Source organism: Rhinopithecus bieti, unplaced genomic scaffold (assembly GCF_001698545.2).
Source record: "Rhinopithecus bieti isolate Rb0 unplaced genomic scaffold, ASM169854v2 scaffold_9690, whole genome shotgun sequence".
In the NCBI taxonomy this organism is placed as follows: domain Eukaryota; kingdom Metazoa; phylum Chordata; class Mammalia; order Primates; family Cercopithecidae; genus Rhinopithecus; species Rhinopithecus bieti.
Genome location: NW_016806622.1, coordinates 1,958,581 through 1,985,713, shown reverse-complemented (window position 1 = coordinate 1,985,713; position 27,133 = coordinate 1,958,581). Strand labels below are relative to the sequence as shown.

Sequence of the window (27,133 nt, the reverse complement as noted above, 5' to 3'; positions counted from 1 at the left end):
CACCACAAATGCTTCTGCAGCTTTGGAATTCTTTTTCTTTTAGCCTAAGACATTTCTCAACCCTCAGTTAAAACGTCAGTATTGCCAGAGGGTTAACACCAAGCCTTGTGAACATCTAGACATCTCAGCAAGCTTATACAGTTAATTCTCACAAGCTTGTTACTATGGAAGAGGGGACACAGCTTCACAGCTCTGAGTAAGCTCTTCCCTAGCCTTAGGTCTCTGAGCAGGAGATGATTGACATGGTGGCCTGGACTGCCTGTTCCTTCCAAAAGGCTATAGCTCTGACTCTCTGCAGTTTGGTTGGGTATTCTGACCCAGCTCAGAGAGTTTGTACAAACCACAACTTCCCTGCACCAGAGCTCCCACAGCTTGTTCTTCCCCCAAAGGGTACCATATTCTTGGAGGGTGGTCCTGACTCTTCTTGCCATTCCTCCATCATTAGGGTACCAGGCCCTCCTAAGGAGGACATGCTGAGTTCTTTATCATAAAGAAAGACTGCCCTAGTGGTCCCTTTGATGTATAACAATTTCTGGTGTTTTTCTTGCCAACAGGTATTTGACATATTAAATGGGAAACCATATGAGCCAGAGTTTACATCTGATGATTTACTAGCACAAGGTGGGTTGTGATAGAACCAGATTCTCATAACCATTATTATCTCCACAGTATCATTTAAAGGGAGGAACCAGCATTATCCAGGGTCTACTGTGAAAAGTACATTTCTTATTTCAGAACCAAAAGATGCTGGAGGTAGATAAGGAGAATATCCAGTTTTAATCTACTATAAATATATACTGCCTGCTACTCAGCTGGGCTTGGACCTTCAAGTAGAGTAGCTTGGTTGCTTCCACTGGGAGTTGGAGGAAGCCAGGTGGCATTGATCAGTCCCTCCAGAGTGTCTATGGCAGTTTAGAACAAGTGTGTTCTTTCTTCATTTCCTTCAGGAGACATGAAACAGCTGGCTGAAGATGTGAAGCTGCAGCTCTATAAGTTGCTAGAAATTCCTGATCCAGACAAAAACTGGGCTACTCTGGCACAGAAATTAGGCCTGGGGATACTTAATAATGCCTTCCGGCTGAGTCCTGCTCCTTCCAAAACACTTATGGACAACTATGAGGTAACACGTTACCTTACAGATTTAGCAATTTTCCTTTGACTTTACTCTGTTAACATCTCTGGCCAGGGCATAATCTCCTTCCCTGTTCCTTAACTCTGAAGAAGAAAACCACTCATTGCCCAAGGCCTGGGAGGGTGACCCAGGCTAAAAGTTGGCAGCCCATCTTCCTGAGAATGCTGTTTTCAGATACCTTCAGATTTTCCCTGTTTTCAAATACCTAGAGACTTCCTGTGAAAATGCTATGTAGAGGGTTGGGATTTTCACAGAACTTGAACAGCCCTGAGCAAACAATCGACTGTAATCAACATGCGTAGCTTCCTGTCCCCAAGAACACACCTTACCACGTGGCGGGGCATTGAGTCATGTTCTGTGAGGTGACTCCTAGTGGAGCCATTACCTGGTGATTTTTTTTTTTTTTTCATTTCTAAAAATAAAATGTAGAAAAGCATGGGGTGAAGTTGTTTTCTGTTGAAAATTTCATGGTTAGCTTTTGTTTCTCCATGGATTTCAGAGCTTCAGCTTACAGAGGGAGACTGTGTAGACGTCACTGTAGGCAGAGTTTCACTGCCTCAGCGCTTCTCTCTCTGTCTCTGTGTGCTTACTACAAACCACTTCTCTGTGATTTCTGAGTGATCTTTGAGCCGAAACAGGAAACTTGATTCAAAGACTGTATTTTCTTAGTCGCTGTTCTCTGCCCTTTCCATTTCCTCCTGGCTCCTGATTGGAGGAGGCAGCATGGAAGAGGGAAGGGTGGGCTGTCAGTGCTTACAGCCTGCACTGGGACTCGAACACAGGAACATGCTCCTCCTTCCTTTTTTCTCACAGGTCTCTGGAGGGACAGTCAGAGAGCTGGTGGAGGCTCTGAGACAAATGGGCTACACTGAAGCGATTGAAGTGATCCAGGCAGCCTCCAGCCCAGTGAAGACCACCTCTCAGGCCCACTCGCTGCCTCTCTTGCCTGCCTCCACAAGGCAGCAAATAGGTAAAGAAAAAAGACAAAAGACAGTGGAGATATTTTCCAGCTCCCCCAGGCTGGTGTCTTCAGCTCTCTTGGGATATGATGTGGCAATTTTCTTTCTCATCTTCTCAATACAGTTCCCTGTGTGTCTGTGTACGCCCTGGGCTCACCCTCTGCCTCTCTTGATAGTACCATTCAGATGAGGGGGCAGTACCCTTGGAAAATCACATTGACACATGAACTACTTAGTAAACACTAAATAATACAATAAATATGAAAAACAACATGATGCGGGTGATTAAATTTAAGACATGAGAGAAATATTTACCTTAAAGAGAGAACAAGATACAGAGAGAGAACGATCTCCTTCCTTTGCCTCCTCTCTCATGCTCATGACACTGACCTTGTCCCCCACCATAAATGGGACCATGTGTCATGCCACCAAAAATCTCACAACCATATGAAATGGACTCTCAACCCAGCCCAGTAATCCTGTATTTCCTACAATTTTATTCTCCCACTCTGTAAATGACGATTCCATGCTTTCTATTTCTAATCCCCCAACACTCCTTCCCTCCCCTTAATCATGCAACACCCTTGCTTCACACTCTATTGAAAACAGAAGAAACCAGAACCCTCTCACCTTTGCACCAAGTGCCAGCCCACCTGTGCCTGTGCCCACACTGGCAGCCTTCCATCTGGGCTTGGTGGGTTAAATTTCTTTGCCCAGCTGAGGAGCCACCTCTCCCCGGGGTCTAGCCCCCTCACCTCTACTAGGTTGTTACTGTTCGTTCTTACCTCTGTCTCCTGTTCTAGCCCTTCCTCCTCCCCACTCTCCGACCAGATCACCTAGCAAGCATTTCATGATTTCCTCATCTTTAAAAACAAAACACACCGAAACAATCACCCTCTTAATCCCACATCCCATTTAACTACAGTCCAATTGCTCTATTCCCTTACACAGCAGAGCTCCTCAGAAGAATTTTTTAGAGCTGTTCTTTCCAGCTTGCCACCTTCCACTCTCTGCTTGGCCTCCTGTAGTTGGGATCACATCCCCACCACTCCACCAGGCCTGCTCTCCTCACAGTGACCAGTCACCTCCACATTGCCAGATCTAGTCACCTCCTTTTCACCTTGACAACTCACAGAGTGTGTCATGGTTGACCCCTACCTTCAACTTCAGACCGTCTCCATTCCTGGCTCCTCCACAGCACACTCCCCTGGCTGCCTCTTCCACACTCACCTTTTAAAGTCACAGCCTTCCAGGGTCAGTCCTAAACCCTCCTTGCTTTCTACCTCACCCAAGCCCAATACTCGCCACATCTGTCAGAAGCACTGCCATCTTCCAGGAGGTTAAGACAAAACCCAGGAATTCCTCAGGAGTCCTTTCTGGCACTAATCACTTCATATGCGACCCATCAAATGTCATCCTGTCTGCAACCACCGCCCTAGTCCAGCCCGCCGTCATTTCCTGCCTAGATTCTTGCACGGCTCCTACTCAGTCCCCTTGTTTCCTTCCTGTCCACCTCCCTTCAGTCCACTGTCTGCCCACCAGATAGTGTGATTCTTTTTAAAAATTAGTGACATTGTGTTACTTCTGGGTTATACCCTTCAGCTCATTCAGTCATTCATTCAGCAAATCCTGATCGAGCATACACTGTGTGCCTAGCAATGTTCGAGGTTTTAAACATAAAACTGTGTCCCTGTTTTACTCGTTTGCTTTCTTAAACATTGCTGTGGAACCTCTTCCTCCACACTGTCCACACTGCCCTTCCATTCCCAAGGGTTTTCTCTGCTCCCCTGGCTCACTGGTCTGATCCAGCCTTTTGACCGTTCTCTTCCCATTCCCTGGAAAGCTCTTAATTGGCTGGCTCTTTCTTGCCACTCAATTACAGCACCCATCTCACCCTGCCAGGGGGCCTTCCCAGGGGAGCAAGGGCAGGTGCCATTGTGTGCACTTGAGAAAGGAATAATGTATCCGCTGGAAAACAACCCAGATCTCCTGAGTCACTGCCCAGTGCTCCTTCTGCACAGATATTAAAAAAAAAAAAAAAAAAAAGCAAGTACTTATATTGTTTAAAAAAGTAAATACCTACCTAAGCATTAAGCCCCTAATTTGTAGTTATTTTTAGGATATCTCATAGTTTGTAGCACATAGTAGACACCAAATAAAGATTGGTTGATTAAATAAATCAATCAGTACCAAGATGATAGTCATGCCACTGGCATTAAAGTCTTAATATTCTAATACTGGAATTTGATACCTAAGAAGATAGCATTTTGATTAGTGTATATTAGACTTCCGTTTCCTTACTCACTGTATAGGAAATAATTTGCCTTGGTCATATCCCTAAGGATACTTATCAACAAAGGGAATTCAACCTGATTTTCCAGTATAGACTAATTTTCACTAAAATCATTTTACTTCTTTGCTACCAAAAGTGTTTTCAAGGCAATGTATGCTGTAATAGCATATGAGGCCCAGAGAGCTAATTTTTAGTTCTTGCTTCTGTCACCAATTTATTTTGCTGAGATTCAGCAGTTTCCTCAGCTATAAAATAGATAATACGGCGGTTGGAAAAATACACCTGATTTCTAAGGGAAGAAAAGGTCCACTGTGAGTGAAGATAATTCAGAAAGGATTCTCAAACACAAGACTAGATTGCAGGAGGAAGATGTGAAAGCATTTGGCTAATTCTGACATTTGGCTAATTCATAACATCCTCGCAGTATGTCCCACAGTACCTTCTGCCCTTCCCACCACGGTAAGCAGTCGTGACAGTGGGGGTGGCATAGGTGGGATGTGTGGCTGGCAGAAGCCAGTGGGCAAGAGTTGTCCACAGAATAGTCCATGAGCTTTTTAGAGCCAAACTTGGAGCCCATCTGGAGCATAAGGTGTATGAGAGCAAAGGCTTTGCCTGGTCCCGGCCATTCCCCCAGTGAATTTGTGCTTTCTCCCCTCAGATGAGCTCCGAGACAGCGACAGTGTCTGCGACAGCGGCGTGGAGACGTCCTTCCGCAAACTCAGCTTTACTGAGTCTCTGACCAGTGGTGGCTCACTGCTAACTCTCAACAAAATGCCCCATGATTATGGGCAGGAAGGACCTCTAGAAGGCAAAATTTAGCCTGCTGACAATTTCCCACACCGTATAAACCAAAGCCCTAAAATTCTACTGCATTGTCCACAAAACAGAAGCTGAAGCGCATCCAGAGGTGCTCAGAGAGCCAGCCTGCCTGAATCATTCTCGATATAACTCGAGACCTTTTCAACTTGGCTTCCTTTCTTGGTTCATAAACGAATTTTAGTTTGGTTCACTTACAGATAGTATCTAGCAATCACAGCACTGGCTGAGTGGATGCATCTGGGGATGAGGTTGCTTACTAAGCTTTGCCGGCTGCTGCCGGATCACAGCTGCTTTCTGTTGTCATTGCTTTTGTCCCTCTGCTACGTTCCTATTGTCATTAAAGGTATCACTGTCTCCACCTGGCATTCCTTCTGACCATCCACAACATCGTTTTGCATTCAAATTAAGGGTTAAGAAAAGGGATATTTTAAAATGAGAGTCACTTGACGTGCCATTTTAAAAAAAAGCATATTGCTTTTTCTAATGTGGTTATTTCTCTGATTTGAAAAAAAAAAGTACTTGTCAATATTTAAACATGGTTACAATCATTGCTGAAAATGGTATTTTCCCCTTTTCCGCATTTTGCTATTGTAAATATGTTTTTTAGATCAAATACTTTAAAGGAAAAAATGTTGGATTTATAAATGCTATTTTTNATATTGCTTTTTCTAATGTGGTTATTTCTCTGATTTGAAAAAAAAAAGTACTTGTCAATATTTAAACATGGTTACAATCATTGCTGAAAATGGTATTTTCCCCCTTTTCCGCATTTTGCTATTGTAAATATGTTTTTTAGATCAAATACTTTAAAGGAAAAAATGTTGGATTTATAAATGCTATTTTTTATTTTACTTTTATAATAAAAGGAAAAGCAAATTGATGACCTCACCTTGTTTGATCTGTGCAAATACTTTTCTAAATGTTTCCTTATAATCATGGGATAATTCCATACCCTGGTTATCACATTCACATTGCCTATTAGAGTCAATTTTTTAATCTAGAAATGAACAAATAATGATCGAAAGGAAAGTGTTTTAACCTAAGATGAAAGCTTTGGATTTGTCAAATCCATACCCAGCTCATCGTATTTAGATTGTGCCACCTCACTTTCCTCCATCTTATACAATGCTACATCTCTTCAATGTCTTCTCCACACCTCTGTGATAAAGTGTTAAAATTTCCATATACTAGAGGGCCCTGGACTAGGAGCCTTCCAGCATGAAGCTTTGCTGAACTGCTTCTGAAAGAATTGGGAGTAAGGGAAGAGGAAAAAAAATCAAAGTTTTTGAACTAGGTACTATGGTCGACACTGTGATGCACAGCCGCAATTCCCCTTTGACAAAGGACTGGTCTGCTGGTGGTGCACTCTAGCTGTCAGCTTCCTCATGGAATGCCTCTGCTGCAGAGAGCCATGTCTTTGTAGGCCGTGTCCATTTCCACACTGGCACCCATGCAAATTGATCAGTGTGGGCATATGAATAAGCCTGTCCAACCCCGGACAACACTGAAGGGCTGTTTAAACTTCAGGGTTCCCATTAGAGTGGCTGAGGCTGCATTGCACTCAACTTCTCCCTCTGCCCATGCTGCTTACTCTCTCACCCTTCCATAGCTGTTGATCTTGAAGGCACTCCAGAAAAACATTTAACACATAAATTTCCAACTCAGAGTCCGTTTCCCCAAGAACCTTGCTTGCACAGGTACTGGGAACCATGCAGAACAATTTTTTGCAACACGTTGAGCCATTAATCTTGAAAAACAACCCAACTTATAGAGAAGGAAATTGAGGCTTAAAGTAAACCATAGCTAAGCTGCTTCTGAGTTTACACTCAGCTCTGTCTAGCTCCAGAGCTCATGATGGGACATTATCTTGATGAGAAGGCAGATAAAAATAATTTGAGTCCAGAAGGAGGCTCCAAAATATATAGGAATTTAGTATATGATAAAGTAAAATTCCAAATCAATGAGAAAAAGATGATTACTCAATATATTAGTCTGATAAATGCTGATAAAGACATACCCGAGACTGCGTAATTTATAAAGAAAAAGAGGTTCAATGGACTCACAATTCCACGTGTTTGGGGAGGCCTCACGATCATGGCAGAAGGTGAAAGACACGTCTTACATGGAAGCAGGCAAAAGGAAAATGAGAGACAAGCGAAAGGGCTTCCCCCTTACAAAACCATCAGATCTCATGAAACTTACTACCACAAGAACAGTATGGGGAAACTGCCTTCATGATTCAATTATCTCCCACCGGGTCCCTCCCACAACACGTGGGAATTGTGGAAGCTATAATTCAAGATGAGATTTGAGTGGGGACACAGTCAAACCATATCACTCAATAAACAGAGGTCTCAACTGGCAATTCACTTGAAAACAGTCCATCTGAACACCTGCCTCCCTCCTTTCATCAAAATAATTTCCAAATATGTCAAAATTAAGCCATAAAATATTGGAAGTACCAGATGTCATTGATAAATAATCTTGAAATAGAGAAGGCTTTTTTAAGCAAAACTTTTCACTGGTATAAAACCAGTTTAGGTTCTTCATTTTACAGCATCTCCCAAATAAATAGATTCTCAAGGAAAATTCTACTTCTGTTTTCTATTACATTGCCATTTCTCCACCCTTACCCAGCCCCACTGTAAAGTGAAGTTTCTGTAAAGTGAAAAAATACAGCTCTGACTTTCCTTAATTCTTAATTTTCCAACAAGCAGCCCATGCCTCCACTCCTCTGCAGGTTCCTTTCTGTGGCAGATTACTGTTTCCCAGCTGGCCACTACAAGGCCTCTTGTCTTACAACATGACACTGACACTCCTCCCACTGAGGGGAGGGGCCTGGGTTCCTTCTCTGAGAATCTAAGCAGACCTGTGACAAGGACGGAGGAGATGCTAAGTGACTTCCAAGGTTAAGTCATAAAATGGAAAACAACTTCTGCCCCATCGTGCTGGGCCCTCTCTCTTAGAAGCTGGTTATTGTGCTCTGAGGGAGCCAAGTGGCCACATGGAGGAACCAAGTGCAGGTGTTCAGTCCACAGACTTACTGAGACCCTGGCTGATGCCAGCATCAACCAAGAGATGTGTAAGGGAGTGAAGCTTTCAGAAGATTCCAGCCCTCAGCCACTGAGTCACCCCATCTAGCCTTCAAACTGCCTCAGCTGATGCTGCCCAGAATAGAGACAAGCTGTGCTGCAGAGCCCTGCCCACATTGCAGATTCGTGAGCAAATTAAATAATGGTTGAGGTTTTAAGCCTTAAGTGTGGAGTGGATTGTCACCATGCTCCAGGCTTCCAACTTGACAGCTCACCTACCAGAAGTTCACTTGAAGCGAAGCTGACTTGAGGAGGAGGAACAACTAAGTAACTCACGCCAAGATAGAAAATGACATTCCCCTTCTTTCATAAGAAGCCCCATTTCTCTTCTGTCTCAGAAACTTCTTCTTCTTCCTCCCAGATCTCAGTGCTGGCCTGAACCTCTGTGTGGTGCTGCAACAGCAAGGCCACCGGTCGTCTGGGTCTCTGTGAAAGTATCTTTCATATTGTACCAGCAGATGGAGATAAACCAAAAGGAATGCAGGAGATCAGGTGGAAACCTATAATAGGCCTGAAATAAACCTTCCCAGAAAGCTTGTGTCACAGCAGGAGGCCATTTAAAATAGCTTCCTCAGAACTTCAGTCATTTTTTAGGTTTCTATACTCTGCAGGCATAACCCAGACTTTTCAGGATCAGCAGTCTTTCTTTTCAGCAGAACGAAGCCCTGCTGCTGCTCATTTACCTACCTGTGTCTCCTGAAGTAGCTGAATGTGGCACAGACGTTCCTGGTCACCACCACGGAATGCAGCCGCACAAACTGGACTTTGTACATTTTAGCAGAAAAAAAGGAGGAGGGGAAAGATCCAGCCAGCATGGAGCATTTATTACATGCCAGCCTCTTTGGATTAATAATTTCTAATGATAATTCTCAAGACACCCCATGAGGTATATATTTAACCCCAGTTTATAATAAGGAAATGAATGATCTGAAGTTATTAAATAACTCACCCCAGATTCACATGCAGGCCCATCTGATTCCAAAGACTATTCTTTAGTGAGGTTTGCAGTCCTTTGACCAAAAGATGCTTTATTTAAAAGAGAAGGAAAATGCCTACAGTCCTATACAAAGATGATGGAGTCATCATGTACCCAACCAAAATGCAAAATGTACCCAAAGTATAACTAAAAGGACATATTGCTTGGAGACTTGATTCTCCCCTAATAAGAGGCAAGGATGCTTAAATATGAATTATTCATTGACTGAAAGTTATTCATTTCTTTCAGCCTCCTATTTTGTGCTTTTGGGGAAATTCTCTTTCTGACTTGTGCTTCCCCAGGGAATGGACATGGGAGGCACAGGAGTCAAAACAGGATGAAACTAAAATTCTGTTTATTTTCTTGACGATCACAGAACTTGGGATTGGATAAGATCTTAAAGATCACCTTCCTAAACCATTCAAGTTTTCTCTTTTCTGAACGCCTACAAAGTGAGAGTATCTCTTCTCCATTGGCCTCACTGTGGCTGGCTGCTTCATGTAAATACCAATCCTAGAGACTAAAGTTCCTGTCCATTGGTTGTCCAGGTTTGTGATTTGGTTTTGGAATTGGGGAGACACTGAGGAGAGGCTTGAAATTAAATGGATCTCCTTCAATTACATGGATTTCATTATGTCCACAATATCCTTTTCTGTTACCCTGGACAAATGAATAGTTCAACAAGTTGTTCAAGCTTCTTAAGTTGAAAGGGAGGAAAGGGGTGAGATAGCATCATCTTACTTCTGTCAACCAGCTTTTCCACATTAATATCTCTTTCCAAAGTGATTATTTCATTGAACTATCACAAGAGTCTTCAAAGAATAAAGATACGTATTCAATCAAGATTTCTTGGGCATCTGTTGCTTGCCAGGCACTACAGTGGGTGGTCATGGGGAAACTGAGACACATGAGAGGCATGACTACAGGATCACTTGACTCCAGTAACAACACTGCAGCAGGGTTAGGGGTAAGTAGTGTCTCTCTTCCACTTAGCCACGCAGGGATCCAGGCTGACAGTCATTCTTTCTCCAACGCTTGGTTCCTAAGGTCTTGCTAGGGGTGACAGCCCCAGTCAGCCAGGAGAAAATGCTGAGAAAAGTATGTGAGGGAGTTTTGAATGTGTCACCTCCTCTCATGTTGTGCTGGAGAAAACTTCAGTCCCTTGGTCACACTAAGAGCAGTGAAGATAGGAGGGTGGTCTACTTCTGTTCCCAGTATTAAGAGAGCTATTGATTTTGGAACAGGTCACAGTCTTTGGCACAGGTCAAAATCCCTTCCCTGAGGGAGGATAAGCCATAAGTTTCTTTCTAGTTCCAACTTATATGCAGACATTCACTCTGAAAGTCACCTACAACCATGGTAAATGGCCATTACTAAAGGCAAAATCATTTCCTAGGATTAAGCATGAAGATTGCATTGTAAGCACAAAGTCACGGTTTTCTTAAGGAAATCCTCAGAGATGATCAAGGATATAAGGGCAGGTAGGCTGGAGAAAAGTTACACCAGCTACGTCTTGTTGCCCTCGCACTGATTCACAGAGATCTCTGTTCTCCAACCTCTATGCTCCATAGTTCCTTAAATGCTGCACAAGAAGTCCTGGGCTTGTAGACACCACTGTTAGCATTCTTCAAGAGTCCTTGGCCCTTCAAGATCCTACCCAAAAGAAAGGGACAAGCAAGTTTATCTTGGTTGTGATCTGCAGAGAGCCAGAAAGACCTTGGCTCCCACTTTCTCAGATAAATTGGAAAGGAGCAGAAATTGGTTCTTGTGGAAATAATATTCTCTTCAGGCCAGAATGATAGCAGATGAAACAGAAATTCTCAAAACCCTTTCTCCCAGGATTCCCTCTTGGGATCCAGGAAGCAGAGCTGGTGATGAAGACAGTGAGGTGGAACCCTGAGGACTATTTTGGGGCGCATCAGTCAGGGAAGGCTGTAAGTTGATGCCCAATACTAGACAACCAGGTTATTAGGTCTGTTCCCTGGTGAAAAGAGATAGATATTTTCTTCATTTCAAAGCTGTTTCACAGTTTCCTTTTCCTTTTCCTAAAGCAATACTGCACAATTTATTTTTTGGCTTTAAAAAATTGAATGAAGCTCTTTCCCTAAGCGGCCTGAGGTAATCTGTGAAAATGGTTCGCTATTCACTTGACCCGGAGAATCCCACGAAATCATGCAAATCAAGAGGTTCCAATCTTCGTGTTCACTTTAAGAAACTCGTGAAACTGCCCAGGCCATCAAGGGTATGCGTATTNGAGGCCTCACGATCATGGCAGAAGGTGAAAGACACGTCTTACATGGAAGCAGGCAAAAGGAAAATGAGAGACAAGCGAAAGGGCTTCCCCCTTACAAAACCATCAGATCTCATGAAACTTACTACCACAAGAACAGTATGGGGGAAACTGCCTTCATGATTCAATTATCTCCCACCGGGTCCCTCCCACAACACGTGGGAATTGTGGAAGCTATAATTCAAGATGAGATTTGAGTGGGGACACAGTCAAACCATATCACTCAATAAACAGAGGTCTCAACTGGCAATTCACTTGAAAACAGTCCATCTGAACACCTGCCTCCCTCCTTTCATCAAAATAATTTCCAAATATGTCAAAAATTAAGCCATAAAAATATTGGAAGTACCAGATGTCATTGATAAATAATCTTGAAATAGAGAAGGCTTTTTTAAGCAAAACTTTTCACTGGTATAAAACCAGTTTAGGTTCTTCATTTTACAGCATCTCCCAAATAAATAGATTCTCAAGGAAAATTCTACTTCTGTTTTCTATTACATTGCCATTTCTCCACCCTTACCCAGCCCCACTGTAAAGTGAAGTTTCTGTAAAGTGAAAAAATACAGCTCTGACTTTCCTTAATTCTTAATTTTCCAACAAGCAGCCCATGCCTCCACTCCTCTGCAGGTTCCTTTCTGTGGCAGATTACTGTTTCCCAGCTGGCCACTACAAGGCCTCTTGTCTTACAACATGACACTGACACTCCTCCCACTGAGGGGAGGGGCCTGGGTTCCTTCTCTGAGAATCTAAGCAGACCTGTGACAAGGACGGAGGAGATGCTAAGTGACTTCCAAGGTTAAGTCATAAAATGGAAAACAACTTCTGCCCCATCGTGCTGGGCCCTCTCTCTTAGAAGCTGGTTATTGTGCTCTGAGGGAGCCAAGTGGCCACATGGAGGAACCAAGTGCAGGTGTTCAGTCCACAGACTTACTGAGACCCTGGCTGATGCCAGCATCAACCAAGAGATGTGTAAGGGAGTGAAGCTTTCAGAAGATTCCAGCCCTCAGCCACTGAGTCACCCCATCTAGCCTTCAAACTGCCTCAGCTGATGCTGCCCAGAATAGAGACAAGCTGTGCTGCAGAGCCCTGCCCACATTGCAGATTCGTGAGCAAATTAAATAATGGTTGAGGTTTTAAGCCTTAAGTGTGGAGTGGATTGTCACCATGCTCCAGGCTTCCAACTTGACAGCTCACCTACCAGAAGTTCACTTGAAGCGAAGCTGACTTGAGGAGGAGGAACAACTAAGTAACTCACGCCAAGATAGAAAAATGACATTCCCCTTCTTTCATAAGAAGCCCCATTTCTCTTCTGTCTCAGAAACTTCTTCTTCTTCCTCCCAGATCTCAGTGCTGGCCTGAACCTCTGTGTGGTGCTGCAACAGCAAGGCCACCGGTCGTCTGGGTCTCTGTGAAAGTATCTTTCATATTGTACCAGCAGATGGAGATAAACCAAAAGGAATGCAGGAGATCAGGTGGAAACCTATAATAGGCCTGAAATAAACCTTCCCAGAAAGCTTGTGTCACAGCAGGAGGCCATTTAAAAATAGCTTCCTCAGAACTTCAGTCATTTTTTAGGTTTCTATACTCTGCAGGCATAACCCAGACTTTTTCAGGATCAGCAGTCTTTCTTTTCAGCAGAACGAAGCCCTGCTGCTGCTCATTTACCTACCTGTGTCTCCTGAAGTAGCTGAATGTGGCACAGACGTTCCTGGTCACCACCACGGAATGCAGCCGCACAAACTGGACTTTGTACATTTTAGCAGAAAAAAAGGAGGAGGGGAAAGATCCAGCCAGCATGGAGCATTTATTACATGCCAGCCTCTTTGGATTAATAATTTCTAATGATAATTCTCAAGACACCCCATGAGGTATATATTTAACCCCAGTTTATAATAAGGAAATGAATGATCTGAAGTTATTAAATAACTCACCCCAGATTCACATGCAGGCCCATCTGATTCCAAAGACTATTCTTTAGTGAGGTTTGCAGTCCTTTGACCAAAAGATGCTTTATTTAAAAGAGAAGGAAAAATGCCTACAGTCCTATACAAAGATGATGGAGTCATCATGTACCCAACCAAAATGCAAAATGTACCCAAAGTATAACTAAAAGGACATATTGCTTGGAGACTTGATTCTCCCCCTAATAAGAGGCAAGGATGCTTAAATATGAATTATTCATTGACTGAAAGTTATTCATTTCTTTCAGCCTCCTATTTTGTGCTTTTGGGGGAAATTCTCTTTCTGACTTGTGCTTCCCCAGGGAATGGACATGGGAGGCACAGGAGTCAAAACAGGATGAAACTAAAATTCTGTTTATTTTCTTGACGATCACAGAACTTGGGATTGGATAAGATCTTAAAGATCACCTTCCTAAACCATTCAAGTTTTTCTCTTTTTCTGAACGCCTACAAAGTGAGAGTATCTCTTCTCCATTGGCCTCACTGTGGCTGGCTGCTTCATGTAAATACCAATCCTAGAGACTAAAGTTCCTGTCCATTGGTTGTCCAGGTTTGTGATTTGGTTTTGGAATTGGGGGAGACACTGAGGAGAGGCTTGAAATTAAATGGATCTCCTTCAATTACATGGATTTCATTATGTCCACAATATCCTTTTTCTGTTACCCTGGACAAATGAATAGTTCAACAAGTTGTTCAAGCTTCTTAAGTTGAAAGGGAGGAAAGGGGTGAGATAGCATCATCTTACTTCTGTCAACCAGCTTTTCCACATTAATATCTCTTTCCAAAGTGATTATTTCATTGAACTATCACAAGAGTCTTCAAAGAATAAAGATACGTATTCAATCAAGATTTCTTGGGCATCTGTTGCTTGCCAGGCACTACAGTGGGTGGTCATGGGGAAACTGAGACACATGAGAGGCATGACTACAGGATCACTTGACTCCAGTAACAACACTGCAGCAGGGTTAGGGGTAAGTAGTGTCTCTCTTCCACTTAGCCACGCAGGGATCCAGGCTGACAGTCATTCTTTCTCCAACGCTTGGTTCCTAAGGTCTTGCTAGGGGTGACAGCCCCAGTCAGCCAGGAGAAAAATGCTGAGAAAAGTATGTGAGGGAGTTTTGAATGTGTCACCTCCTCTCATGTTGTGCTGGAGAAAAACTTCAGTCCCTTGGTCACACTAAGAGCAGTGAAGATAGGAGGGTGGTCTACTTCTGTTCCCAGTATTAAGAGAGCTATTGATTTTGGAACAGGTCACAGTCTTTGGCACAGGTCAAAATCCCTTCCCTGAGGGAGGATAAGCCATAAGTTTCTTTCTAGTTCCAACTTATATGCAGACATTCACTCTGAAAGTCACCTACAACCATGGTAAATGGCCATTACTAAAGGCAAAATCATTTCCTAGGATTAAGCATGAAGATTGCATTGTAAGCACAAAGTCACGGTTTTTCTTAAGGAAATCCTCAGAGATGATCAAGGATATAAGGGCAGGTAGGCTGGAGAAAAGTTACACCAGCTACGTCTTGTTGCCCTCGCACTGATTCACAGAGATCTCTGTTCTCCAACCTCTATGCTCCATAGTTCCTTAAATGCTGCACAAGAAGTCCTGGGCTTGTAGACACCACTGTTAGCATTCTTCAAGAGTCCTTGGCCCTTCAAGATCCTACCCAAAAGAAAGGGACAAGCAAGTTTATCTTGGTTGTGATCTGCAGAGAGCCAGAAAGACCTTGGCTCCCACTTTCTCAGATAAATTGGAAAGGAGCAGAAATTGGTTCTTGTGGAAATAATATTCTCTTCAGGCCAGAATGATAGCAGATGAAACAGAAATTCTCAAAACCCTTTCTCCCAGGATTCCCTCTTGGGATCCAGGAAGCAGAGCTGGTGATGAAGACAGTGAGGTGGAACCCTGAGGACTATTTTGGGGGCGCATCAGTCAGGGAAGGCTGTAAGTTGATGCCCAATACTAGACAACCAGGTTATTAGGTCTGTTCCCTGGTGAAAAGAGATAGATATTTTCTTCATTTCAAAGCTGTTTCACAGTTTCCTTTTTCCTTTTCCTAAAGCAATACTGCACAATTTATTTTTTGGCTTTAAAAAATTGAATGAAGCTCTTTCCCTAAGCGGCCTGAGGTAATCTGTGAAAATGGTTCGCTATTCACTTGACCCGGAGAATCCCACGAAATCATGCAAATCAAGAGGTTCCAATCTTCGTGTTCACTTTAAGAAACTCGTGAAACTGCCCAGGCCATCAAGGGTATGCGTATTCGAAAAGCCACGAAGTATCTGAAAGATGTCACTTTTCAGAAACAGTGCATACCATTCCGACGTTACAATGGTGGAGTTGGCAGGTGTGCCCAGGCTAAGCAGTGGGGCTGGACACAAGGTCGGTGGCCCAAAAAGAGTGCTGAATTTTTGCTGCACATGCTTAAAAACGCAGAGAGTAATGCTGAACTTAAGGGTTTAGATGTAGATTCTCTGGTCATCGAGCATATCCAAGTGAACAAAGCAGCTAAGATGCGCCGACGGACCTACAGAGCTCATGGTCGGATTAACCCATACATGAGCTCTCCCTGCCACATTGAGATGATCCTTACTGAAAAGAAATAGATTATTCCTAAACCAGAAGCGGAGGTTGCCCAGAAGAAAAAGATATCCCAGAAGAAACTGAAGAAACAAAAACTTATGGCACGGGAGTAAATTCAGCATTAAAATAAATGTAATTAAAAGAAAAAAAATTGAATGAAAAACTTCATATAATGGGTTTTTTTTTATTTTCAGAATCCCTTTTTATCACCTTTTTCAAATGCAAATGTTCCCTTAGTCTTTTGAAATAATTTTTTTCTGTAATTTTGAAAAAATTAGCAAAAATAAAAACTTTAAATGTGAATGTTTTCATTTAGAAAATATTTTCAAGTAGTGACTGTCATAGCAACCTGAGAGGTGAACAGGGAGGGATTTTAATTCCTGCCATTCTCCACAGGACAGAGTTGCTGATATGCTGGAAGGTCCCTGGTCTAATGTAAAGAGCAAGGGCTGGGCCAGGACTCAGTCTTCAATCCACATACCGTGCTCCTTGGCTTCACGCTGCAGCAGCACGTCATGGAACACACAACTGCTTTGAAGGGGTGGGTCATGCCCAGGAGAGGGAAGAAGCTTGCCAACTGGGGGCTCTGAAGTATTTTCCAAGGGTGGCCAAACAGCAGGAAGCCAGCATTCCCTCAACAAACTAATTCAACTTCAGCACACATCATGCTTGGCACCAGTCCCCAGGAACAGGCCCAGGAAGAGGCCTTGAGTCCATACTGACTTTCTTCCTCCTACCCACTCCTTCCAGCCCCATTCCTTTTGCTTTGGGGGCCTCAGAAGCTTTTTTCCTCCATCACTTGCCCCTTTTTGCCATTTATTTGTGTCCCTTCACGTTCCCTCAACAATTCAAGCCAGGACCCCCAAAAAGCTATCCATGGGCCACCCATGTTAATGCAGAATCTTGCCTCACAGCTGAAGCAAAGCCTGGCCTAGAGAGGCCAAACGGACCAGAAATGACATCCCCATAAAGGCCCATCGTAATCCCACAGACAGGTCCTGCTACAGGAGCAAGGCTGCCAAAAAGCAACATTCTTGTTCTCTTCCTTTAGGTCCTGAAGCCCCTGCCCCTCCACCACTGCTGCCTGCGACCACAGTAGCAGGGGGAATTTTACCTCCCAAATAGATGGAGACCATGTATACTTAGGAAGTGTGTATATGCTCATGGATGAGGGAACCTCTCAGGCCTGATTGATGCAAGCAGTCCTTAGCATTCTTCTCCATCCCAGTTTTGATCTGGGAAGGTCAAAGCCACCATTTGGCCCTGCCTTCCTTTACTGCCTAGCCAAATGCACATCTTGAATGATGAGTAACATATGCACACAACGTGTGGGCCAGGGACCATTTTGGTCCCTCCATCAGCAGAATGTAATTCCTTTCCCCAAATCATGCCCATAGCTCACAGTTTTGGTCCTTTCCTGATTGTTTTGTTACTGAGCCTTTAAATAGCTCATCTGACTTCTCCTCTGTCAATCATCCATTCAGGAGGCTTGCTGCCAAGTTTTCATAGATCCATAGTAAGTCAATGTGAATTAAAAAGCATTTATATGCCACCCTTTTGCCAAGGTAGCAACAGTGGATGGAAATGAAATACACATGTTCCTCCACTTACAATAGGGTTATGTCCTGAAACCCATTATAAGTCGAAAGTGCACCTAATACCCTGATAAACCCATCATAAAGTCAAAAAGTCATGAAATCATAAATCGAACCATTGTTAAGTCTGGGACCTGTCTGTAACTAAAAAAAGGCAGGCAGAAAGTGGACAAATTTGCTCTGTGGATCTGAACCTTGTGATCCAGCTATGCTAGTGCTCAGCCTTTATTAGCCCTGGAGCCAGGAAAGAAATCAGAGCTCAGCAAACAGAGCCACCCTTTGGGTTCCTTCTTTCTCCTTCCTCCCTTCCTTCTCAGCCCCTCCTTTCTCTTTCTCCCTTTCTCTCTCCCTCTGTCTCTGTCTTTTCTCTCTCCTTTCCTTTCTCTCCTTTTCTTATTCTGTCTTCCTTTCTCTCCCTTCTTTCTACCTTTCTGTCTCCCCACACTTTCTCTCTCTCTCACCATTTCTAACCTTTTCTCTCATTCTTCTTCTCTCCCTTCCTTTTTCCTTTCTCTTTCTCTCCTAGTCTCTTTCTCTCAACTCTTCTCTTTCTCTTTCTTTTTCTCTTTCTCCCAGCTCTTTACCCCTTCATCCCTCCATTCTTTTCTCTGTTTCTCTTTATTTCCTTCTTTAAGGTAGTTTCACATTCATGCATTCCTCTGGGGCACTGGCATCCCACTCCCTGAAGCCCAGAAGGTGAGGGGTTTGGGGAGCAGCCCTGCAAGTGTTTCCTTAGACTCCCCTCCCCTCGCTGAAGGCAGCAGACGCCCGGTACTCTGGGGAAGCCTCCAGGAAGCCAGCATCCTGGCCCAGGGCACTCCCTTCCACCCACCACCAGCCTCATTTCCTGAGCACAAGAGGCCTCTGCTGGAAGAAGCAGAACTTTGCACAATCATCCAACAGCTGGCTTGCCTAGTGCTACTCTATTTTATTTTATTTTATTTTATTGCTTCTGTAAAATTGGAAAAACTTTACCAAAAAAAGGAATCAGAAATTTCTTCAGCTTTCTGCCTGAATTTTTCTCCTTCAACTCAGGTCATGAAGCCTAATGATTATTTTCCCTTAGTACAGAAGGCTTAATTTGCTCTTTCCTTTTGGCAAGCAGAATGAAAAATTCTTAGGCTTGATCCCTCCAGCCACCACCAGCCTTATCCTTTGAGGAATGATGTTGATAAACCAGCATTTACTAAATTTATATCTTTATTTTATTTAATCTTCACAGTAACACTGTGAGATAGTTATTACCATTAATCTCACCTTCAAGATAAGGAAACTGAGGCTTAGAGGTTAAGTGATTGGTCCAAGGCCAGTACTGGGAGGTTCAGTATCAGAGCATGGGCCCATAGCCCTTGCACCACACGCAGCCTTCACACTTACACACGCACGTGCACGCACACAAAATTTGGATCTTTGACAAGGCAAAATCTCACTCATGTTTGTAAGTTGACTAGTTAAAAATCTTTTCATTCCAATACCAAAAATATGGGTAGGGAAGCATGTCAGTCACCCACTTTGGCTTGAGAGCTCATTGTAAAAGAATAGGGGCCCTTCCTTCACCCACTTTGGCAAATTATGTCCCCAACAGCCTTCCTCACTAGAGGTACTATTGCCACTGCAGCATCCTAGCACAAGGAAGTAGGTGACGCATCCCCCAGCTAATAGGACACCCAGGTGCCCACACTGCCCTCTCCAAGGCCCACATTTGTTTGACCTCAAAGACCCATGCCTTTATCCACGAGGCTGCTTTTAATTATAACATGAGAATGCCTGACTCTAAGTGGGTTAAACAAATAAGGGCTTTAAAAAATACCATTACAAGAAGATCAGAGATAGATACACCTATATTTTACACGGAATCTTTCCCTTTTTAAATGTTAGCATGTAATTCAACTTTTTAAAACATAGTCTAGACCATGACCTGCTGGCCAACTATGACCTAAATCTTCAGGATGACCAGGCAGGGTGTGGGGGGATCCAGGTCCTACCTGCTCCTCTCCCAGGCTCACTGCTGCTCCCGACACCCCCAGCTTCCCTGGCTGATGCTGTTCACAGCCACCACCCATGCCCGCACACGTTCAGATCTGCCCACCTCCCTAGGTTTGTTCTGATGGCTTCACACAGAGGCAATGATGATTGTAATAGCTCACATTTGGCAGATAGTTATCATGTGCTGTCAATAATCTATGCATTATCTCCTTTACACCTCACAATTTACCTATGAGGCAGATACTGTTATTATTCCTGTGTTTAAAGAAACTAAGGCACAGAAAGACTCAGTAGCCTGTATCCAGTGAAGAACAGCCTACTACTGGTGGATCTGGGACTGAAACACAAGTCAGTCTGATTTCAATACCCACACCTTTAACTGCTATATCAATTAGGATGCTTTGAGTTGTAAAATCAGAACACCTGACTCCAAGATTAAACAATTAAGCCTTTATTTTTTACCATGTTATAATAAGACCAAAGTTAGAAGGTTGCAGGGTTAATTTGGCAGCTAAACATCTCTGACACCCCATGTCAAAAATGTTTCTTTAAGGTCACCAAAAAAAGGCTGCAGCAGCTCCAAGTGCTCCAGGCCCTCAAGTAACTTCTCAATTTTACCCAACAGCAGAGAGTTTCACCTCAGGTCTATCTCTTATCAGGCAGGGAAACCTTCCCCCAGAAACCCCACATTAGACATCAACTTATGATTCATTCTTGAAATGTGTCATGGGCCTAACCCTACATCAATCACTGGCAAAGGGGACTAGGATTAGAATAACAAATTATGATTCAGTCTCTGAGGCTGGACATGGCCACCTCTATTAGCAGAGAGGAGGAGGATCTTGCTGTGAGGTGGCCAGCCAACAGTGTCTGCTCCGACAACTGGCAGTAGACCAGTACATTTCACAAAACCAACAAAAAGTAACAGGAACAGAATCAGAACAAGAGGGTTGTTCCCACCTAAATGATGAGGCAGGGATGAGTGCTAGTTCCCAAACAGAAATGTTCGTGAGCCAGAATGTCTCATTTCCTGAGAGTTGTAGGTAACTTAGGTGTTGTTATAATCATGTGTACTTGATCACTGCATAGCATGATGTGGCACACGGGGGAGCTCAATAAATCTTGTTTAAAGACAGAGACCAACCTAAGGGGTTAAGCAAACTTCTTTCACGGCAAGATTCGGTAACCCGTGTCTACAGAAATAAGGAGAGATATTTATAAAACATGAAACAGTGATGCATTGCTTTTCTCTTTGCTAAGCTCATTCACTGGCCCCATTCAAGGACTTAAAGATGTCTTGGCAGGTTAGTTCACCCCCAGCTTGTAGACCACAGACTCAGAGCCCCGACTAGCTAACCAGCTGATTTTGTGCTTTTCTTTCCTTATGTATTAATTACAACAAAGGTTTTAAAAGACTCATTTCTCAACTGAAATTTTTTCACTTATTTTTTTACCATAAACTTTCCAAAAATCTTCCCTAAAGTATCGAACAAGATGGTGCCTTATCTAATGTTGCTCCCCTGTCGCCGTCACATTAACCTTAAGGACTCATCACCCGCTGGAATTGCCTCGTTCACTGGCTTAGTGACTCTTTTCCCTACAATAGATGGTCCATGAGAACTAGGACTTGTCTGCCTCTTTCATTGCCATACCCCCAGTGACAAGGACAATGCCTGCCCAGAGTGGCCTGCAATACATGCTTGATAAATGAATGAATAAATCCTTAAGTTAAACAGCATCTAGGGGCAGAATATAAACATGTCTTAACACCTGTTTTGCCAGTGATTTTAAGGTTTTGTATGCTACTCTGGTTCATATCTCTAACAAATCAATTAGAAAACAAGATTTCCCCCATTCACTTGGAAATATAACTGTCTTTTCTGCATAACCCTTTTAATTGCATGTGCTTATTGAATTAATAAGATTGCATTCAGTCAAGCCAGATTCTGGGGATGTTTTCAAATGCTTTGAATTTCCCACACAGACAATACCTACCTGCTTTTCTCCCTAAATCTTACCAAGCTGGAAAATAAGTTTCATATCTGAGAGCCAGAGGTAGCCCAAGAGAATATTCTTTCTATCTCAGGTCTTTGTCACTTTAGGAATGTTAGGGAAACATATCTTTATTTCTTCTGCACTCCAGTTCACCTTCATTCCAACAGAGAACAAAATCTTTCTATTTATTTTCCAAGTGACTTCTCATGGTTTGAAAATGTCTCACATTGAAAAGTCAAGTAAGGAAAACAAGAGAGAGAATAAGAAGAGTTATCATGAATGTGAATGAGAAAATTATGATTTTTATTGTTCTCTCTGTTCTGAAATGGGAAGATATAATCCTGGGAACTGATCTCTCTTCATCCCACTCTCTCTGGAATGTGCTTTGCAAGAGCATGACAGTAGGACCTGGTTCTGGTCTTTTTATCCTATTATTCGCACAGCTAAGGATATGGTTTAGATATATGTCCCCACCCAAATGTCATGTTGAAATGTAATCCCCAGTGTTGACAGCGGGGCCTGGTGAAAGGTGCCTGGATCATAGGCACAGATCCCCTTGGTGATAAATGAGCTCTCGCTCTGAGTTCACAGGCGATCTGGTGGTTTAAAAGTGCGTGGCACCTCCCACCCACTCTCTCTCGCTTGCTCCTGCTTTCGTCATATGACATGCTTGTCCCTGCTTCACCTTCTGCCCTGATTGTAAACTTCTAAGGCTTCATCAGAAGCCAAGCAGATGCCCGGTGCGATGCTTCCTGTACAACCTGCAGAACTGTGAGCCAATTAAACCTCGTTTCCTTATAAATTGCCCAGTCTCAGGTACAGCAATGCCAGAATGGACGAATACAACCACTAACAGAAAACCCTATCAGAAACTCAAAGCCAAGAGTAAGTCCATCAGACTGTATTCCTGCATGGCGAGATAAATCCATGAAAAAAGTAAAAATGGCTAACTGTACTGCCACACATGAACTGTGGAATAATGTTTTGGCTATTACTATTCCTTAATGGGAATAATACATATATGGCACATTTCTTTTCTTTTAGGAGCTGGTGTCAGCATATATTTATGTCCTTTAATTTATTCTTCCCTTACAAATTATTCTTTTCTGGTATTATTTTCAGAAAGAATTTGCTGTAAGAACTTACTCACCAATGGCCTCTCTTCACTTCATTTTTACTATTGCTTTCTGTACTAACTAGGTGATAATGAATGTGATGTTAAAAAGTACAATCACCATATACTTAGCATTTTAATTTGTTCCAGACCCTATTTGTTAAGTCCTCACAACTACCTTTGAAGGTGAGGGATCATTAGCTCCATTTTACAGAGGTGGAAACTACAGTTCAAAAGGTTGAATTGTTGCCCAAGGTCACACAGCCAGAAGCTTCAGAACCTGGATTTGAATCTAGAGACTGTGACTGGAAGCCTCACCCTCTGCAGGACACCAAGCTCAGGCCCAGGATGCTGCTTCCATTACAGAGCGTCACTATGTGCCAATGTGGGGCCCAGTCCTTGAGCTAAATTATTTTATTTATTCTTCAAAACAAACGTACAAGGTGGGGGTTACCACTCCCCTTTAGCCACAAGAAAACTGAGCACAGGAAGTTAAATAACTTGATTAAGGTTATACAACTAGTAAGGGCGAACTACAAAGTATACTCTGGCCCATCAGCTTGAAACCCCTTTCTCAGGGCTCCTGGCAGAACACGAACAGGTGTGAAGAAGAGCAGACCTCCCTGCCTGCAGCAACACTTTGCTAAAACAGGATTTGCAAGAGTCATAAGAACATGATATAATATTTATCAAGTAAGACTCTATGGAGTCCCAGCCCTAAGTCCTAGTCCCCTCGATAAGGCGGTGTGTGTGTGTGTGTGTGTGTGTGTGTGTGTGTGAACATATAAAGTAAGGATACTCTTAGATACTGAAGGAGAAGACTGGATTGTCTGTAGTTACTTTTAGAGTCACTGAACATAATGCTTCTCATTTTTCAACCAAAACCACTAATAATATCTTAGTTTTAAAGCCAAACACTCCTTGCTGGTCCGTTCTATAACCAATTACATGACTATGTCCAGAGAAGACCTTTCACATGTCTTAGATTCTTCAAACTCGCCCAGTTTACCAAGCAGAATAATAACTACAGCTAAATGGAAATTAGGGCCCAGCACAGTATTGGGCAAAATTGAATATTTATAGAATGGTTAAATAAGCCACAGATGACATATCAAGTTGTCAACGTAATTTATGTAACTTTTATTTTCATATAATTTCACACGCACAGAAAAATACCCATATACCTTTACCCAAATAGCTACTTATTAACATTTTGCTTCATTTGCTTTATCATCAATGTAATTTTATAAACAGAATAATGTATAATAAGACAATTCTATAGCAATTTATAATTAGTCAATTAAAATAAAATGATTTAAACTCAGGCTAAAAGGAACACCATTTTGCTGCCAGGGCCAACAAGTTTAAATCCAATTCGCAGGCTTTGCATTGGAAAGTATATTGGATTTAGCCAAGTCTAAAGCCCACATGGGTGATGACCAATGTCAGAACCCCTAGAAATTTCCAGTGATCTCAGTGACATTCATTTCCATGTGAGCACATTTTTCAAAGGAAGATCACTCTAACAGCCTTTAAAAAAAGAAGTTGTTGTTAAAACAATATCTTACAACAAAACCCATAAATGAAAAAAGTATCCTACCCCAAACAGTAATCAAATAGCAACAATAAACCTCCTAAATTGTCTATCAATATAGCTACCACCAAGAAACCTCTGTTGCAGCATTTCAATCGCCATTCCCTCTGAAATAACAACAAAGCACTTCATCTGTGTACTCAGTATTCCCCAAAGCTAACTATGAAAGATCTACATCACCTCAAAATCTTCCATTCGGTTCCATAGATCCTGCCATGTCACATTCTTGTAACTAGCTGCAGGGCCATCTTGTTATAACTGGTTCAGGTCCTGCTAAAGCTGAGAGGTGAAGGGCTAAAAACACAGTCCTGGCACAGATTCCAGGACACCCCGGCACAGGCTTGTTTGAGGACATTGCCTGGGTAAACAGCCTCCCCTGAAAGTGTTCAGGGTACAACTCTTCGCAGAGCAATCGCTCAGATGGGTGGCAGCACACAGACATGTCTCTTGGCTTCTCTCGTTGTCTCTGTTGCCTTCCTCTCCAGCCAGTGCTTTAGAAATGCTTTATTCCCATTGTCCACTGAAAATACAATCTAGATTCCTTCAGTAAATATCTGTTAGGGAGGTTACATGAAAAGATTGCTCCAACTCACTCTTGCTGGTGGGCTCCCAAGGGTAAAATAATATAGTTCGTGTCTTCTCAGTCATGAGGAAACCGTTGTCACTAAATCTCCCTGGGATGCTTCCTACATCCAACCAGACAAAGGGAGCGACAGCTGAGGTCTCCAGATCAAAAACAAATATGTCACCTTGCTGAGAGATGATGGCCTGAAAAAGAAAAAAAAAATGAATGAAGTGAAGGATGAGGGAAGTGTTATACAGTCTGTATAAGTTCCTGGAAACATTTATGTGGGCCTAATAAGGAGTGCATTGCCCACAACTTTGGTTCTACAACTGCTACAGTGCAGGTTCAAACACATAATAATACATGGAAAATGACTATAGGCTATGGAAAGTTACCAAATTATAATCACAAACCAAGGAAATACATCGTCTCCAATCATTAAGGAGAATATTTCACAAGAAGCTCAAAGCTCTACATCTTTTACAGTTTTTCTCAGAGTATCATCAAGAGAGCAACATTTTTACATACAGCCTGGGTGGTTTTAATGACTTTCTAAGGATATATCTGGACCTAGCTACAGAGCCCAACTGTGGAGCTTACATTCGAGTCTTCTGAAAAGATCCAGAAATCTAGAAAGCCCATTGCCAGAAATTTACAAAAGCGCTACCATTAGAGCTTCTCTCTTTTATTGCATTGTTAAGTCACATTATTGGCTTTTTTTTTACATGTGTGAATTCCACAAAATAGCAGCAAAAAGAGAGAGTGCAATTTAAATCGTGTCAGCTCCATTCCACTTAATTAGTCGAATAGCATATGCCCATAGTGAGGATGCGCTGCTCCCCAGAGCGGGGGACTTTGCAAGCGTCTCTTAGTGTGAGCACGGAGCTGAGTGCAACCTGGTTTCTTAATGTGTGCATTTGTGATGCAACATCTCAGTCTTACATAATATGTTATGTGTGACATAAAGAATTTCAAAGGGGCCATTTTTTTTTTTTTTTTTTTTTTTTGAGACGGAGTCTGGCTCTGTCACCCAGGCTGGAGTGCAATGGAGCGATCTTGGCTCATGGCAAGCTCTGCCTCCTGGGTTCATGCCATTCTCCTGCCTCAGCCTCCAAAGTAGCTGGGACTACAGGGGCCCGCCACCACGCCTGGCTAATTTTTTGTATTTTTTTAGTAGAGATGGGGTTTCACCATGTTAGCCAGGATGGTCTCGATTTCCTGACCTCGAGATCCACCCGCCTCGGCCTTCCAAAGTGCTGGGATTATAGGCCTGAGCCACCGCACCCGGCCCATTTTCACTATATATAATTTAGCTTCACATATTTGTGTAATATGTTATCATTCAGGGTTCTGAGTTATAAACAAGGAAACCTATATTGATAGAAGCAGAAAAGAAGCTTAATAAAGTGCATCAGGTAGCTCTTCAGGATCAGAGACTCAGGCTTGAATTTAGATGGCAAATTCCCAGATCACACTGCCCAGCTGTTCCAGTGAAGGTCCTAAAGCAGCCACAGGAACAAGGTCCATGTGGCTCATACTAGCCTGCCCAGGAAGCTGTGAGGGTAGCATCAGCTTCTGCTGCTGGAAGACCAAGGGCGAAAGAGATGCTGGTGCCATGCTCACGCTGGTTATCTTCTTGGGATTGGAAATCTCCTCTCTGTATGCCTGACTGCAGAGCCTGGGGTTCAAGCTTGTACCCTGGCTTCAGGGAGAGGGGGAGAACAAGTTTCTGGCATCTCCCTTGAGAAAAGAAGCCAAGCGCCTAGTCTATATTAACACCGAAATAAACGTTAACTGACATGATTATTACTATCATTTTATCTCTTTAAGAAGGACAAGCCTCACTGAAATCAAAATGAGGTAGAACAAAGAAAGAGCCCTGCTTTTCTCCCACCCCAATTACCCATCTCAAGGTAATGAAGGCCTAACTCAGGAAAGAAAAAAATCTTGTTTTCAAAATCATAAGTTTAGAGACTGCAAATTCATCCCGTACATAATGTTTTTTTTTTCTTTTTTGGAAAAAAAATATGTAAGAGTATGTCATTTTCTTCGATAACATGGATTTTATTATGTGACTATAGAAAGAAGGTATGTTTTCAGTTGTTAGGCTCTTTCAAATGAAAGACAAGAATTAGGTGTTTTATATGATTATTTCTAAATGAAATGTAGAAAATCCTTCTC

At 42.7% G+C, this 27,133-nt stretch overlaps 2 protein-coding genes, 1 long non-coding RNA gene and 1 pseudogene across 9 annotated transcripts in view; 2 read left to right on the top strand and 2 right to left on the bottom strand.

The window, feature by feature from the left end:
- The window catches only part of NFKB1 (nuclear factor kappa B subunit 1), a 124,348-nt gene extending 118,640 nt beyond the window's left edge, over positions 1 to 5,708 (top strand). For all 5 annotated transcript variants that reach the window (XM_017877089.1, XM_017877088.1, XM_017877086.1 and 2 more), the window contains exons 21-24: positions 555 to 621; positions 948 to 1,120; positions 1,946 to 2,102; positions 5,043 to 5,708. In XM_017877089.1, coding sequence (XP_017732578.1) covers positions 555 to 621; positions 948 to 1,120; positions 1,946 to 2,102; positions 5,043 to 5,203 — 558 coding nt within the window. In that variant the 3' untranslated portion in view covers positions 5,204 to 5,708. The remainder of the gene's footprint in view (positions 1 to 554; positions 622 to 947; positions 1,121 to 1,945; positions 2,103 to 5,042) is intronic.
- Positions 1 to 9,065, bottom strand: part of LOC108532818 (uncharacterized) — a 63,996-nt gene extending 54,931 nt beyond the window's left edge. Inside the window, exon 1 of the long non-coding RNA XR_001886561.1 lies at positions 8,983 to 9,065. This is a non-coding gene — a long non-coding RNA (uncharacterized LOC108532818). The remainder of the gene's footprint in view (positions 1 to 8,982) is intronic.
- A 2,349-nt stretch (positions 9,066 to 11,414) lies between these two features.
- LOC108532828 (60S ribosomal protein L17-like) lies at positions 11,415 to 16,243 on the top strand (annotated as a pseudogene). The gene is made up of 2 exons (XR_001886562.1): positions 11,415 to 11,477; positions 15,679 to 16,243. The product of XR_001886562.1 is annotated as a 60S ribosomal protein L17-like (transcript).
- A 7,673-nt stretch (positions 16,244 to 23,916) lies between these two features.
- The window catches only part of MANBA (mannosidase beta), a 138,568-nt gene continuing 135,351 nt past the window's right edge, over positions 23,917 to 27,133 (bottom strand). For both annotated transcript variants that reach the window (XM_017877083.1, XM_017877084.1), the window contains exon 17: positions 23,917 to 25,155. In XM_017877083.1, coding sequence (XP_017732572.1) covers positions 24,931 to 25,155 — 225 coding nt within the window. In that variant the 3' untranslated portion in view covers positions 23,917 to 24,930. The remainder of the gene's footprint in view (positions 25,156 to 27,133) is intronic.